Below are 16,106 nucleotides of genomic sequence, written 5' to 3'. Positions count from 1 at the left end.
TTGAAAATACATCAAATATTGATACCTGGTAAGTTCGTATGATTTTATTATCATTTGAAAGTGTATTGTCTACTGAAAAAGAAAATATAAATTAAATAACAAAATATGCTAATTTATTTTTATGTTTTTACAGTGTGGTTTTCAACGATACCTCAACAGAAAACGAGTTATTGCAGCATAAAATTTACCACTTCGCATTCAGAAAACACGACTGCAGTGCATATTAATATGGTAAGCTTATTCACTAATTTTTGTTCAGCAGACACAACTCTTTCAAATGCTACCCCAAAAAGCATGGAGTTACTAGGCATCAAAATGTTATCTTTTAGTGGACCTTAATACATTTTTGACAAAAATTGTACGTTATCACCAAAGCGGAAATACAGGAAAAGCAAACATTGGCAAAAGGGCATGTACCCAAACAGAGAATATTCATATTACTACAGCGTAAAACAAAAAAGTGCTGTCTGTTCTACTTGTATACTTGCATCACTGTTTTTGTATATCTTTGCAAATCAAAAGCGTTTCAGAGGCTGTAGGTGTTTAGAAAAATATAGTCCAAATTACTCCGCAGAGTATTTAAAACAACTACCTTCGTACAAATTACAATTTAATACAAAATGAATGTCAATCATCGTGTATCAAAAACTGGTGAAAGTGTCATTTTGAATATGCTAATAAATTATGAGACAAATGGAAGTTCAATCTTATCTGTGCCATTGGGGTTATGTCCTACTTATTACAAAGATAAGTCATCTTCCTGTTAAAAGCGCTATGATATCACTCCCTAGGTTATCAATTTTAAGTTTCCTAAAAATAAAGCAATTTTAAAGAAATCCAATGGGAAAAATATTTCGTCTTGAATATATGTATACATGTAGACAGTGCGCACTATTTAAAACCAAAAGCATAGAAATGTTAATACACATATACTTGTTAACTTTACATTTATTTAACTATATGAAGTAATTGTGCATGTTTTTACACATAAAACTTAGATCAAATATACCGTTATATATGTAATGCCACAAAGAAATGATGGCTTAATGCAAATATTTTTATAGCCTTTTATCGTGCATTGCACAGTGATATACCTATAGCATATTCATGAAAATTTGTGGATCCAACATGGAACCATTATGAAGTCAGCGCAATATATATGCATTATCTTGAAGGTATCCATCACTTAATAAGCGGTTGTATTATGAACGTAGAAACACATTGTAACTCTAATTAATTTCCATTCTACAGCCACATTTTGTGGAAAGGGTTAATTTTAATAACAATTAAACATTTGTTTTACAATCTTAAAATCTGGCATGTTTGATTCTCATCTACGTTTTTCTCTGGAAATATTGAGAAAGTATTCCAATGAAACAATAGGTTTTTTCAAACATATTAAATGAGCGTACGACAAATTGTTAGAGTCAAATTATCCTTTAATGAAAATCATATTTTATGTTTGAAAAAAAATCGCTGATAAATTAAGGAAGTTTAAGATTTAGTGTATAAAATGGCCTGTCCTTTTAGAAGCATAGATCGCCACTAATGGCAGAGTTTTTTTTACAGTTTCTTATGTTAAATCAATCAGTTAAGTGAAAGTGATGTTTACTTTTTATACTATTTACTGAGCATACAAAATAAAATGTACAATAACAAACTGTCTTATAAGGAGATCATATGTTAAGAACAAAAATAATTAAACATTTTTCACCTTTCTATGACCTACAAATATACTTGCTTAAACCCGAAATTGACCTTTGGAAATGATAAATTTGGAAGGTTAAAAACCGCAGATGTCATGTATATAAAACGTGTTCAAGATAACTCAGATTCAGATAAGAATCACTCAAAATGACACCAGGACTTAGGGCATGTATTTTTTTCCTTCATGCATTAGTCTATGCCAATGGTAAGCAAACAATCGGTTTCAAAATTTCTTTTATTTTCTTCGTGGAAAAAAGTTGACTTTAAGTTTATTCATGTGGATTTTATGGACAATTAAATCATTCTTAAATAGGGAATCGATCCTACCGATTTTGGTCGCGAAGCCTCTACGGTAACATACGATATATACGGAATGAGATATACTATCGAATTAAAAATGTGGTCTTCCGGCACGTGCACAGAGCGTCTTACTTCGGATTTTTTTGGAAGAATACGTTTTTACCTTGTGCGTAAAAAGCGTCCACATAAATCGTCCGAACCGCAACGTCCTGCACATCAGTACAAATACGTTTTCTATAATTCCAAAATCCATTTTTAAATTTGATACACACGCATATTTCTGGGCAAGCTGATGGACTGTAACGATTCCCGATTGAGGCATTGTCTTATTTCATATTGTATATTAAATATGTCAGTTAGAATTTTGTATGTGAAATTAGATTAGAATAATTCGGTACCGGCATGGTTACATACTTGCGTGTTTGTAAATACATATTTATTACATAACTAAATTTATTTTCCATTGAGTTTAAATGGACCGTGATCGTGCAGTATTTTTCTATATTGACGTGGAAGGTTTTCGTATCGGACGTGGTAACGTTTTAATGGAAAGAATCGCGTGACGTCCATGGCGTCCACGCGCACGTTGCGACAACAAGTTGACGTCATTTTCGCGGAAAATATTAATGCGCGTCAATTTGATTTGTGTATTACATTTTCTCAGAAATTCTTTTCGTATTTCTCCTGTCTTCCGTTACAGAACGATTATTTAGACATAAATCAATTATTTGATATTGGGTATGTAATAAAAAAATTATCAACTTTGAATTTGGATATATGCACTCGTTCTTTCACGGATAATATTGCGCTCCTAAAGTCGCGCAATATTACCGCTGCAGAACTCGTGCATATCTCCACATTCAAAGTTAATAACCTTTAAATATTGCATAGGTCTTTGCCATCCTGGTGATCAAGTTTTACTAACTTTCCCAAACAACAAAATGACACCCGTATACAACAGTCGTAACATGAGTATAAAATGATAATAAACAAAACTTTTAAGCATAACAATTTAAATATAAAGCGCAAATCTATGATTTACAAATATTTCCAACGCTTAAGAAGTTCACTTTATGTCACCGTAAAGTAAACTTCGAAACTGGTCTTACTTTTGTGTTTCATTAAAACCGTTATTGCAATGACAGTTATCAAAATTTTATGCACATGTCGTTGTCAGAATTTGTTTAAATTTCTATGACCATTTTTGCCATTTTTAACTTACAGTTTGTTGTATGGTTTGGAATTAATTATGACAAATACCGATATTTATTTAAGAAATAATTCATAGCAAAACAGTGATTTATTGCTCTTTATACACGATGGGCGGTTATATGTCGTGCGTAATAATTTCACGAGGGCGCAGTTATAAATTATTTCGATTCTAATATGCTCTTTATTGTAAAATTTATATCAAACATGATGGAACTGTTCCTTCGCGCAAGCATGGTGCTAATAGTAGGTCTTTGTTTATACACGCCGGGGCCGGAAATGATAATACGTCTTGCGGCAGAGTTCAGTTCGGGCGAAAATTATTGCGAATTATTCAGCAAAGCGAATAACTAACTCGGTATGCGTGTAAATTTGTTTAACACATTTGTTCAATGTGACATTTCGTTTAAAACATGTTAATAAGTAAAATGTTTCATGCAGTTTGAAAGCGTTATCAGTTCTTGATGCGTACTTGGGCTAAATATCGCGTTAACGTGACGTCAACATAACATCGTTGTGATGATTAAAGCATTGTTAGTCATATTAGAATATGCAGTATTATATTATACTATTATTATTATACTTCGTATAGTTTGATAGTTTAACAAGATGTGCACATTCTAAAAGGCATAACGTACATATATTATAATAAATACCAATGCACTTGTTAAATAATATTCGACATACACATTATATATCATTATTTCTGTGTGTAGCTGCCAGCTGTCATTTACAGAATGTCCTGACATAAAACTAAAGTATTTTTAGACCGCCTCGGTAGACTAGTGCTTCGAAAGTGCGAGATATCATAAGTTCTACTCCTTTCCGCGTCATATCAAAAACGTACAAATAGTAGATTCCTTGCTTGGGGCTCAGCATTAAGAGGAATGTGCTAGGATTGGTGAGCCCGGTGTCACTATAATGCGACTTGGTGGGGTATCTTTTTTTTTATTTTACAGCAAATGTATGCCACGACTCTTTGAGAAATGTCCCTTTTTCACAGTCAGCTTCATCAGATGGTCGTGTACAAACTTTTAACCTTCCACATCGCAACATTGTTGAGAAGATAACGATTCATGCATGTGATTATGATAGAGCACTGGCCGATGGTCATTTCAATGTTACATATATAGAAGCTTCGGACTTCACAAAACAAGAACGAATTTACTCGGAGGTAGGTCAAACATTATGTTCACTACAGGTTTGTATGTTTCGCGGCAGTTCTATTTCTAGGCATGATGAAAAAAGACTTAATCTCGTGCTTCATAGTTAAAATCAGGGAGTATTTTGAACTCGTTTGCCAATATTCACGAAAACAAATATCGCGAACGTCAACCCGTAAACAGTGTTTTATGGAGATTTTCAGATGTTCATAAAAAATCTTGGCCAATTTTACTGGTTTACAAGATACAGGCTCTTTCCCCAACTACCCCACCCCCACACCCTGAAAATAGAAAAAAGAAAAAAATGAATGCAGCAATTTCATGTTGATAGACATTAAAGGTACCGCCGACAGAAAAACTTGTAACAGTGTGCGTATAAAATCTCATTGTGTAAGACGTTTTGTTTTCCATACGTAGGCACTAATTACTTCATTGTGGTTTAGAGTTCAGCACATGTTTCACGTCACAGAACTCAAGTTCAAGACTTATGGCATATCAGTGACTGTATCCTTATGTTTGTGTCTTCAGGATATTGCAGGAGAGTGGTCACATTCTGGGAAAGATGCATGGATGATATTTAACCCTGTTCTCTATACTAAAAGTCTTACCTTCAGCCACTGGCATGCCATCAACTGTTCAAAGATACACGTCCTTGGCTGCCGTCCTCATAGTAAGATCACAACTCGTTTTCAACCTACTTTGTACTACATTATTATATTTAATGTAGTCATAAACAACTTTTGACATCACCAGGTAGTAATAAAATGATTACACCTACGATTTTAGTATAATACATATAGCATAATATACTACTTCAAACAATTTATAGTTTTGCAATATAATGTTACAATTTCAGTTAATTTCATGTGTTAACTACTAAGACTTGAGTCTTGAGTTCCGAGCTTCTGGTATGTACATGTTTAGAAGAAAAATTAAATCTTAATTCCTTCATACAGTAATAAATGGAAACACTCATTCTAAAACTTTAACATAACAATTTTATATAGTTCAGAGTTTGCTACAACACGGTTCTTGTTGTTCAGTAGTACTTGTTCGTGTAGTCCCGGACCTTTGTCCGTATACAGATAGCATCTTCGTTGTGTTTTGATTACTAGACCCCTGACTTCAAATCACTTGCCCCTCATGTGGGTTTGAGCCTCACTCGGGGCGTTGAATACTTCATGTATGGAAGCCATCTAGCTGGCTTACGGAAGGTCGGTGGTTCTACCCAGGTACCCGCTTGTGATAAAATAATGCACGTAGGGGCACCTGGGGACTTCCTCCACCATCAAAGCTGGAAAGTCGCCATATGACCTATAATTGTGTAGGTGCGACGTTAAACCCAACAAAAACAAAAAAAATACTAGACAAAACGCACATTTGCTCTTATACGTTTTTTTCTGAAACAACATTTATCGTGTTGCTGGTCCGTCAAAGCGACAATTGTACTAACAGTAAGCTGTAATCTGAAATGAGTATATCCTATATGACTTTGAAGTAGATAACTTTATCATAGATTTTTACAATTATTTATTGTCAGAATAAGTTTGATCCGTCAGGGATCAAACCATACATAAACTGACAGCATTTTTTTGTTATTCTGAAACTGGTAATATATGATATTTGAACAAAGGTGTTTTTCAATTTAACCAGGCACTGCACGTTTTGTACCAGAACATGTAAACAAAACATTAACTTAAAATTCTGCTATGTAGCGCGCTAGGAAAACATATCAACTGCATTTTTAAATAAAAATCAAAGTTAATATACAATATACGTATAAGTTATTTGATTAGAATATTGTTAAAATATAAAGTGTTTACCAATTCAAATGATTTTACATTTTTATTCAGGTATATGTGACCCATCCTTTTGCAAAAATGGAGGAACGTGTGTCGGAAATGATCACTGCGCATGTGCGGTAGGATTTATGGGACCGAGATGTGAACAACCGAGTAAATACGTTATGTCTTAATTACTCAAATACATTTTCTTTGCCATATCTGTAATGATAAATTACCTCAGTTTCAGTCATAGATCAGCATTTCAAATTATCACTGATGGTAACTCGTCATGTAACCAAAGCTGCTTACCAACTTTCCAGACTAAAAGCTGATGGTTGAAGATGAGACGAGTTCAATAATAAATTGTCATGTTCATACACAGCATTTCGGAGGCATATCCCAAGTAACTGAAATATTTACAGCAAAAATGCTAATATTCGACGCTCTGCTATTATCTAATGCTATGTGTGAACGTCTATGGCTAGTGAGAGGCTAGTAAAATTGAAACTAGATACTCATTAGATGAAAACAAACTCAGGAAAAACTTCAAATAAGTACTGTTGACAAAACAAATCAAACAGTCGACTAATTTAGGTGTAACAGTCGACTAATTTAGGTGTTCAATAAACAAAGAACTGATTTGCATAGAGCCATTTTCGTTAAGCAAAGCCGGTTTCTGAAAAGCAAGTTAAGGTGGAATTAATTATCACAATCGGCAGTTTCTGTTCGTTTACGCCTGTGCGTATCCGATTTTTGGCATTCTGCAGTTAATTGTAATGAAAAATAACTTTCTGTTACTGCCGAAGGATGCCGAAATCACGTAGTGCGAATACGTAAACCATGGAAGACCAGGTTTAAATTAAAAATTTTGAATATAGTTATTTGCTCTAGATAAGAGTCATTACTATCAGTTAGCAACAAATAGTACGATTTCATCGAAGAAATCACGAATCTTGTTTGTTGACCTTAACGTTGACCTTGATAAGACTATAGCCTATAGTCATGCGAAATTCAGCTTTGACTGACGTGAAGGCAGCGATGATCAGTACAAGAGAATTGTTATGATACACAGACAAGGGAAATAATACGTTAAAGTCATCCAAAATTATTCGTTTTACAAATGAACAAACTCAACTACACACATTCTTCTTACTACTTTTGTCATGATTGTTTTTCAGTACAAAACATGACTTTTGACGACTTTGGATTTGTTGCAAATGTATCAAACGTCCTTTATACTAAGGTAGCGGCATTCAATGTCAGTGGAAACATCTCTTTTTCATTTGATGACGAAAGTAAGCAAACAAGTGTTCGTCGAAATACACGCACTCTTGGCTTGATAAATGGTTTGGCGCATATATTTGGACATGGCGGAAGTTTTCACTATTTGCCGTCACATATGTCTGGTTTCCAGCACAGTCATCATCATACATTTGGACATTTACCTTCGCATAGCATATATTCCGCTATAAACAATTTCGCAACAGGATTTACGCATACCGTCCTGGCAAAGTTCGGACATCACCATCACCATAGCAACACGCATTACTTCTTTACAACGCACGGAACAGCACATCATTCTCATGGTGCGTCATTACATATCAGCAACCAACATCTGCATCTACATGTGCATTATGCTCACAGTAATGGGCACCATCACCATTTTCACGTGTCGGCAGTATTTAAACCATTGCCAAATGTCAAGTATACAATAGCTAGTTCATTCAGGTAAAGCTTAACATAATGATAGTAACTTACGTTTAGCTTGTCCCCATGTCTCTGAAAACCGAGCTTGGAGTCTAAGTCAGTCAGTTGATATTAACATTGGGAAGGCATATATGAAATTTAGTCTGTTTCGAATTGAGTTATTTTCCAACGGTCAAATGTTTCCCTTTAGTTTTACACGACCTGTCAAAACTTTTTTTGTGGAACAATGTAGTATATGGCATTATAATAGATTGCATAACAATTGTCGTGCTTGAAACCATTTTGTTGAGCTAACTGAAGTCAAGTAAGAATTTCTATTGTTATAGTTTATTGTTGATATGAGGGTATCAAAACGATTGAAATGCATCAGAATGGTTCCTTCCTGGTGGGTAAAGAGAAAATAAAAAAATTGAATCATACCATTAATATTTCTGGTAACATCTGATTATATATTTTGTTTTTGTCAGTCATCTGAATTTCAAAACGTGGAACCACCTTGAACAAGTGCTTAGTATAATCAGCGTAAGAATTACAATCACTCTTAAATGTGAGTCTTGGACAAGGTCTTTTTCTAATAAGATTTTCTTGAAGGAAAAAAAGCAGGACCTTTGACCTCTTGATTAAATAAACGTTTGAACAACAGAGGCTGCTTAAAGGCTTACCATCCTGGATATTGCTATAACATTAATAGACCTGATAGGTTAGTGGGGTGATTTTCTTCACATCTACTTTCTTTAGCATGTATACCGGCTTGGTTTACTAATATCTGGACATGTCAACTAACTGATGATATAAAAGAGAAAATGCTTCAAAACAATATTGTAGTGAATTGACTTCTTTTATTACATATGGCACCAGAAAAAAAGGTAAGTATCTACATCTAAAAGGTGTCTGTAGTGTAAAACTTCCTGAGTTTGGGGCTTTCCGATATATTTTGATAAGAATAAATATTGTTTTCTACTTGATTATAACGACTTTGGCTGAGCACTACCAATTCTTACTTTTGTATCCGAATTCGCCGCCATTGGTCCAATCTTGTAATCATATATCATTCAGATTTGTCCAGTTACTGTTGAACTTTTTCTAGATTTTAAAAGGAACTAACTATCCTACGGATTGAATACACCGTTATATGTAAATAATTTACTACATGTGTTATGAATTGAAAACCATTAAAGCAACAGTAGCAAGGAGAATATCTTTCTACTCTGATAGACCTAAAGTATATTTTAGTTTTTTACCTTTTAATTTGAATTCGTCATTCTGTAGTTTAATGGTTACTTGTATTTATAATACAGATGAAATTGTTGTTATAGACAAACTTTATTTGTAAGAATGTGTTTTGTTCATGTTATGCTAATGTTTTCAAGAAGTATCAAAGCACAAATATCTCCATTTTAATGTGACAAGATGGAATTTAATGTTCCATATTAACTTGTATACAGATTCTAGCATTTACCTAACATACAAAATGCATACATTACATTTTCAAGAATATTTAATTTGTAAGAAAGTGGGAAATAATTGACTTTAGGAAGCCGTTTTGAAATAAAGTTGCCGCCAAAAATTCTGATTAAAAAAGTTACTGATAGTTTTTGAGAGATTTGACTTTCAATACAAAATACAACTTCGTATACAACTTCTTTGATAATGAGGTTAACAGTGTGTCTGCACACGACGCCACGAGTTTAGTAAAAGTGCCAATTACCTAAAGCAATAGAAATTCTCACGACGGGTAGCGAAAACGAAGGTTGTGTCTACTGATATATTTTTTGTATTATTAACTACTTCTATTATAATCTACCGTATAGGAAAGTATTTTCTTTAAATCAATCTCTCAAGATAGACAATGCAGAGGAATAATTTTGTCAAAGGGTTTCGTAACATGTAAAATATTTTTTTCTTTTATTTCCTTTCAAAGCACATATTTTAGAAATATTCCTCCTTTCCTTCATTTCAGATTACATCAAAAGGCAGTAAGTCCATAAAGTTAATAAATACTTAGTTTCCAAGTCCTAAGACACGTAAATTTTTCTGTTGTTTCAACCTGTTACATGTACCATCAATATGGTGATCTTCATTTTCAGTCCTCACTATGGTGCAAGCTTATATATAAATGGACATAACATAGCTTCACTTACCAAGCCTAACATTACCCCACCAGTTAGTAACTTCCCAGGGATACCAAAACCGCTATGCCTCGGCCTGTGCGGAGCACATCCAGGGACTGGGCCAAACAACCTTACCATTGGTAATATTGCTGTTGCCGGTGCTAATGCGGCTGTAATGGCGAAGAACTACATTCTTGGACTATTAGGTATAGATAATTTTCTCCTAAGACCATACGGTATAAAAACTTTTCTTCAGGTATGAAGAATTATCTCCTTAGTTAAATACGTATAAAGAATATTCTTCTTGGAATATTAAGTGTAAAAGTTCCTCTAATGATAATTTGGTTTAACCATCTGTAGTTGGCATTTAGATTCGTTTGGGCTACCGTCACATCAACAGAGTTATAGGTCAAATGGCAACTTTCCAGCTATTTGATGGTGGAGGAAAGCCCCCGGTCCCCTCGGGGCATTATTTCATCACAGGTGGACACCTGGGCAGAACCATCGACCTTCCGTATGCCAGCTGGATGGCTTCTTCAAAATAAACACATGTTTGTCAATTAGAAAACTTTATAAACCCTCTTTATCAAACGAAGTAAATTTTGATTTGTACCGTATTTTCTAACATTATTCAGTACATTTGGACAAATGACTGTCCTTATTTCTTTGTAGCGTAGAGCTTAATTAATAAATTAGTTGCCTTTTTGATCGCAGCCATATTATATCGATCTGTTCAAACAACAAATATTCGATTTTTCATTGATAATTAGAGATATACTGTATCTAAAATTATTATTCTGTACAAGCATTCTCAACGGACATGTCATTAAAATGGAGATTCTTTCTAAATACCTTGCCGCCATTATATCAAACGCTTTCAGTCTTTCCGTATGTGCCGGAAAATCTGTAACGTTATAGATAATTCAATAAAAATACTCTTTTGAACTATACATATGCTAACTAAAAACAAACAATAATGATGTAGAAAACAAAAGTCAAAAGAGCAAACATATCGTTATCCTGAGACCACTTGACTTCTGTTTATTACATATATTGTGATCTATAAAAATCAGTACCTGCCATTCACATGTTGTATCTGAAAATTATTTTTAGAACGTTTTTGATTCGGTAGGTTTGCCAATGCTCAATCTTTTAACACCGCCTAATCATAGTACAGTTGCACCACAAGGAACTATTCACACTACCACAGCTGCACCGCGACAAACAGCAACTGTTGCCCACGGTGGATTTACTCTTGCTCCGACATCAACATTACCACCAGCGACAGCTTCAACAGGTTAGCTATTTAAACTTAATCAGTGACGGCCACAAGTTCATTTTATGTGTGAGTGTTCCCTTGTCAATCACAGATTTTTGTTTTCTTGTTTAACATTTTAGTTTGAATTTATACATAAAAAATCATTTTTTTCTAATACCACTAAAATGTCAATAACCTGTTGCTTTCGCCCTCGACTTTGTACTCGCGCTTGTACAATACACATACACTACAGGCAATGTTCAGATCGGGATGTAACGTTACAAGCAGATTGATACATATATTTGAGAACATCTGTTGATTAAGTTTTTTCCTCATCGTGTTCCATGAAAATCTCACATATCTTAGCATGTTTTATTTAAATGTCTACTTAAAAATTAGTTACAGTGTGTGAGAAAGTATACCTACGAAAGGGCTATTTAAAGAATAAACATGTTAACTAACATTTTATTTTATCAAAGTACATACGAATGCTGCAACAACAACTCCAAAACCCCCTGTATGTTACGCATGCGCAAACACGATCTTAAACGGACGCTGTAGGACAACTTCCCAGTGTTATACTGGTGAGGTAGGTAGTTTAATCTATTGTATTATTGCTTTCTGAATTTGACTTTGCAGGAGAGTGTCGTGAACTAAAACATTCAACTTATATTATATAGGGACATGCGGGAATTCGGTCACATTCGTCCTTTCTTTGCTCATTAAAACTGAATTGACCTTTTGCTTTGCAGGTAAAAAGGTTTTTGTTGGTCTTATTGGAAGGATTTAACTTAAACTATTCGACACTTCTTTAACTGTTCACATTGCGTTCATTCGATGTTATGTTGTTCAATGTTTCTAATAAAATACTTACTTATAAATAATATTTTACAGAAAGTAAGAGTTGATGCTAAGATATGAATAGCTTATATATACTTTGACCTTATTATATTTGACTTGTTACATCAAAGTGGAAATCATGTAGTTTGTCGGTCTGTAAGAAAATGGCGAATGTAATCTACCTTTATCAAAATAACTTTTGTTACTTTAAACCAGGTCTGTGCAGTTTTTCAAGGAAGCCAAGGGTACACTCACAGGTGCATGAGTCAGTCGGTATAATTATTTGTTTGTATAACACTTATGGTTTGATATTTACTTATGCTGAAATCGGTATTTATGCGATTCTATAATGAACCTTTTAACAGACGTCAAAATGAAATCAGAGAGCACAGTCTGTCCATTAAACCTATGTCTAGCAATCCGTCCATAATTGGCAACTGTTGTCTGTCCAATGAGGGCGGATATGGGTTTGCTGGCTACTGGTACTTAGAAATCTTTAAAGAGCAGGATGTTTTTCGCTGAAATGCGCTGGGAGCATTATTACAACCTCTATAATTCATATACAGTCAAACCTGTCTATAAAGACCACCATTAGAGAGCCAAAATGTGGTCTTTATTGGGAGGTGGTCTTTATTCACAGGTTAAAATACACTGTAAATGTTAAAATGGGAAACAAAACATGTGGTCTTTTGAGTCAGGTGGTCTCTGTTTAGAGGTGGTCTTTAACACAGGTTTGACTTATTTACAACACCTATCAAAGTGTTTTTATTTAATTTTTTGCACAAATAATGTACAGTATTATGATGTATCTATTTATAGACGGCTCTGGACACGGCATAATTATTTTAAAATAGAACCAGTTAGCACCTCCTGATTGTTACTTATTACATGAATGCTAAAACAATTTTTTTGTCATGTTTATTTACCTTAATCTGATTGTTTTGTGAATACTTCATTAGTTTTGATAATTTCCGGGCGCTCAACCCTGAAGTCATGGATTCAAGCCCTACCGGTGTATCTATCAAAATTTCTTGTCTATAACCGGTATTCATTTTGCAAGAAGCGGTCGCCGCGTTAGGGTTTCAGATTAGTTATTAGTGTCGAGGTAAAATAAATTTAAGATGGAACACACTTCAGTTATTATAAATATATCATTAATTGTATTTCAAGCTATGCAACTCTAATATGAAGAAGGCTACTACTTGCTGGAACTGCTGCACAGGCAGTCTATGTAACGATAAATGCGGTGGAAGTGAGTAACCTTTACATCAAATTACAAATTAGCATATGTGACTTCGACTAAAATCGGCCACTTATTATAAATTGAAATAAAAATATATAAATCCAAAACGAAGCCAAAAATGGTTATGCAAGAACTTAGAATTTAGATTTTCAATTGTTAAACAGTATCACAAGTATCTCTGTATACTCCATAGTAACATAGATTTACGCCTTGCTTCCTATGTTCGACCATAAATGGCTGAAACCACGTGTAAGGAAAGTCATGGGTATAGTACACGTCTTTTTTGTTTTGTCCTTTTTCATATTTTCTGCTTTTTTCATATGATGTCGCAAGTGCTCTTTTTTAAAGACTATGCTTTTAGCTTGTTGACAAAGGGTCGGTAAATAATGTTGGCCATTTATGTTTTTACTTTGCAAAATGATTCCGACTAATGTCGCTTTCTTTGTTTATGTTTAAACCAATATACCATTTTGTATTAGACGTAAATCATGTCTTTTCATCTTTTCATTTGCACCATCATCAAATATAGCAATTGCTTAATGTCAAATGTCAGGACAGTCGTAAATGCTTGTTTTTTTATCAGATCTGCCAATCGTAGACGCTTTCAGCACCATCACATTAGATTTTTTTCAACAGCATCACGTTTTATTTATTTCTATTATATTGTAAGCAACTTCATTCTAATCATTTCCTGCTCACTCAATGAGCAGTAACAGCTGATAACAACATCATGATAGTTTATCATCAGTATCATCACAGTTTTAACTCTTCGTTACCATTCTGTACTTTCCGTGGCCAGTACCAGAAACAAGTTAATTTGTTTGGTAGCACCGTTATAATTTGTTTACTTTTTTGTATCGTATTTTCATATTGATTTTAGCACAGTCATGCTTTGTTTGATCTTCATGTCATGTTAATTTTTGCACCATCAAGCTGTTTAATGTCATCCTCATCTTAAGCTAACTGTTAGCACGATTATGTTTCAGGTATATGTAGCGTAAAATTGCGTCAATACTTTTAATTAATTTTAGGCCAGGCCATGTTCTGTTCAACTCTACCATCGTTTTGTTTCTTTTTCAGCGTGTAACGATACTCCACAATGTTCTCGTCTCCTATCTATTGGGTACAATGTCTGCAATGATCCTGTGGCGTCGGTATCTTCTTGTCCGAAGACGTGTAACAAATGCCCATCTAGCGGGTAGCCGTGAACTGTTCATTAATTGTAAATTGTGAAACTGACATGTAATTAAAATGACCATTGTTGTTTTATTGAAATGAAATTTTACTCCAGAATAATACATTCAGTTGCATACCAGATGTTCTCAGAAACCATTATTTCAAATATGTTTATGTTAATATATACTTCAATCTAAAAGGAATAATTAAAACCAATTTAAATATACCTGCTACTTATAAGACCAGAGTATTTCAACATCACGCTGTATATCTGAAAGTCTGAACATCGCCGTTATTTATTTTAATGCTAGTAATCAGAATGATTATGTATCAGACAATAAATTCACACTTTTAACTCTAGAACTTTAAATTTATTAAATTTGCTCTAGTATCGCATTTATTTAATAAACTCAATATAGCAACTGTAATTCTGGAAGCGTTAGCTCTTAACATTGCTAATGAAAATATAAATAAATCAGCCCACTGCCTAGACCTAGACATTTTAAGGCGTTTTACAGAGCATTTAAGCTCAATTTAACTACTCGTATAATGAATTCTTTTCATTAAAGCTAAATGCTTATTACAGATACAATTTGTTCTTTAATAGCATTTTAAAGCACAGAGCAAGAAACTCGTTTAACGAACAAATAAGAGTTTCCACAGATGCGCGATATTTCCTAAAACAGCTTTTAAACTTCAATAAGTGTTATAAAGAACGACTTTAATAAACATGTAATACTCTTCATGTACAAATACAAATGTTCTTTTACAGCATTTAAGCTTAATATAGCTATAATGAATTCTTTGCACGTACATTTGGAATCAACCAAGTGCCATGAAGACATTACGTTTTAGATGTATAATTTTAAGGACATGTCGAGAAATCCTATTCGTATTGTTCCATTAGTTCTTTCCACCTTGCATATAGCTCATTGCACGGCATTAGCCATAACTTGTGTAATAATGACCAACCACATTTTGCGGTAGTCAACAAGTAAGTGTTTCCTGGCTGTTGTGCGTAAGAATGTGCGCCAAACACGAGAGACTGACATAGCCGAGCACAAATTAAAGTTTTCAAAGCATTGAATTCGTTTTCGTTAAGAGAAGTGGCCTCATAGTACCCTGCAAGTACATGACCGCCAACGTCTATCTGTCGTTCTTCTGGGCAGTTGATAGTTAGATACGTGATACAGATGGCGACATCAAACACTATGTATGAATCAGTGACGTCACCAAAATCTAACATGGCAGAAACATCATGAATACGTTGATCACGTGGTATGTTTTCTTGTCCGGGAAGTTCGTGTACTATAATATTTTGCTCGTTCAGGCCACCATGTATCAAACCTGAAACGAAACTGAATCGATTTTTCTGTTTTACGACTGTAACTATAGGAATTGTGTCCAGATAGATTTTTTATACTCTGTTGAAAACTATAATAGAAAGAGGTAGAATATTTGGGCGAATGAAACGATTTATAAATTGGTACTGCGAAATAATATAGTGTTTTACATTGATGTGAATCAATCGGATCAATATCTGCATCCATAAAAGCTAATCAGAAAATGATAACAAACGAAATAACACCTCTAACTACTTAGGAACAT

General features: G+C 34.0%; 1 protein-coding gene across 1 annotated transcript; it reads left to right on the top strand.

Annotated features, from left to right (window-relative positions):
- The first annotated feature begins 1,784 nt into the window (after window positions 1–1,784).
- LOC123546940 (uncharacterized) lies at window positions 1,785–15,006 on the top strand. The gene is made up of 11 exons (XM_045333615.2): window positions 1,785–1,912; window positions 4,176–4,390; window positions 4,908–5,049; window positions 6,233–6,334; window positions 7,342–7,891; window positions 9,958–10,187; window positions 11,114–11,278; window positions 11,719–11,828; window positions 12,296–12,352; window positions 13,250–13,331; window positions 14,403–15,006. The coding sequence occupies exons 1-11, from the start codon at window positions 1,855–1,857 to the stop codon at window positions 14,522–14,524; spliced, it is 1,833 nt and encodes a 610-aa protein (XP_045189550.2). The 5' UTR covers window positions 1,785–1,854; the 3' UTR covers window positions 14,525–15,006.
- The last annotated feature ends 1,100 nt before the right edge of the window (window positions 15,007–16,106 follow it).

This window comes from Mercenaria mercenaria, chromosome 9 (genome assembly GCF_021730395.1).
Source record: "Mercenaria mercenaria strain notata chromosome 9, MADL_Memer_1, whole genome shotgun sequence".
Taxonomy (NCBI): domain Eukaryota; kingdom Metazoa; phylum Mollusca; class Bivalvia; order Venerida; family Veneridae; genus Mercenaria; species Mercenaria mercenaria.
The sequence above is the reverse complement of the archived record's forward strand: the minus strand, read 5'-3'. Positions and strand labels throughout refer to the sequence as shown.

Bases quoted from the DNA above. Each gene is read 5' to 3' on its own strand.
- LOC123546940 (XM_045333615.2), top strand. From the start codon at position 1,855: ATGACACCAGGACTTAGGGCATGTATTTTTTTCCTTCATGCATTAGTC. The intron at 10,188-11,113 runs GTATAGATAATT...TTGATTCGGTAG, and splicing joins CTACATTCTTGGACTATTAG to GTTTGCCAATGCTCAATCTT. The intron at 11,279-11,718 runs GTTAGCTATTTA...ATTTTATCAAAG, and splicing joins ACCAGCGACAGCTTCAACAG to TACATACGAATGCTGCAACA.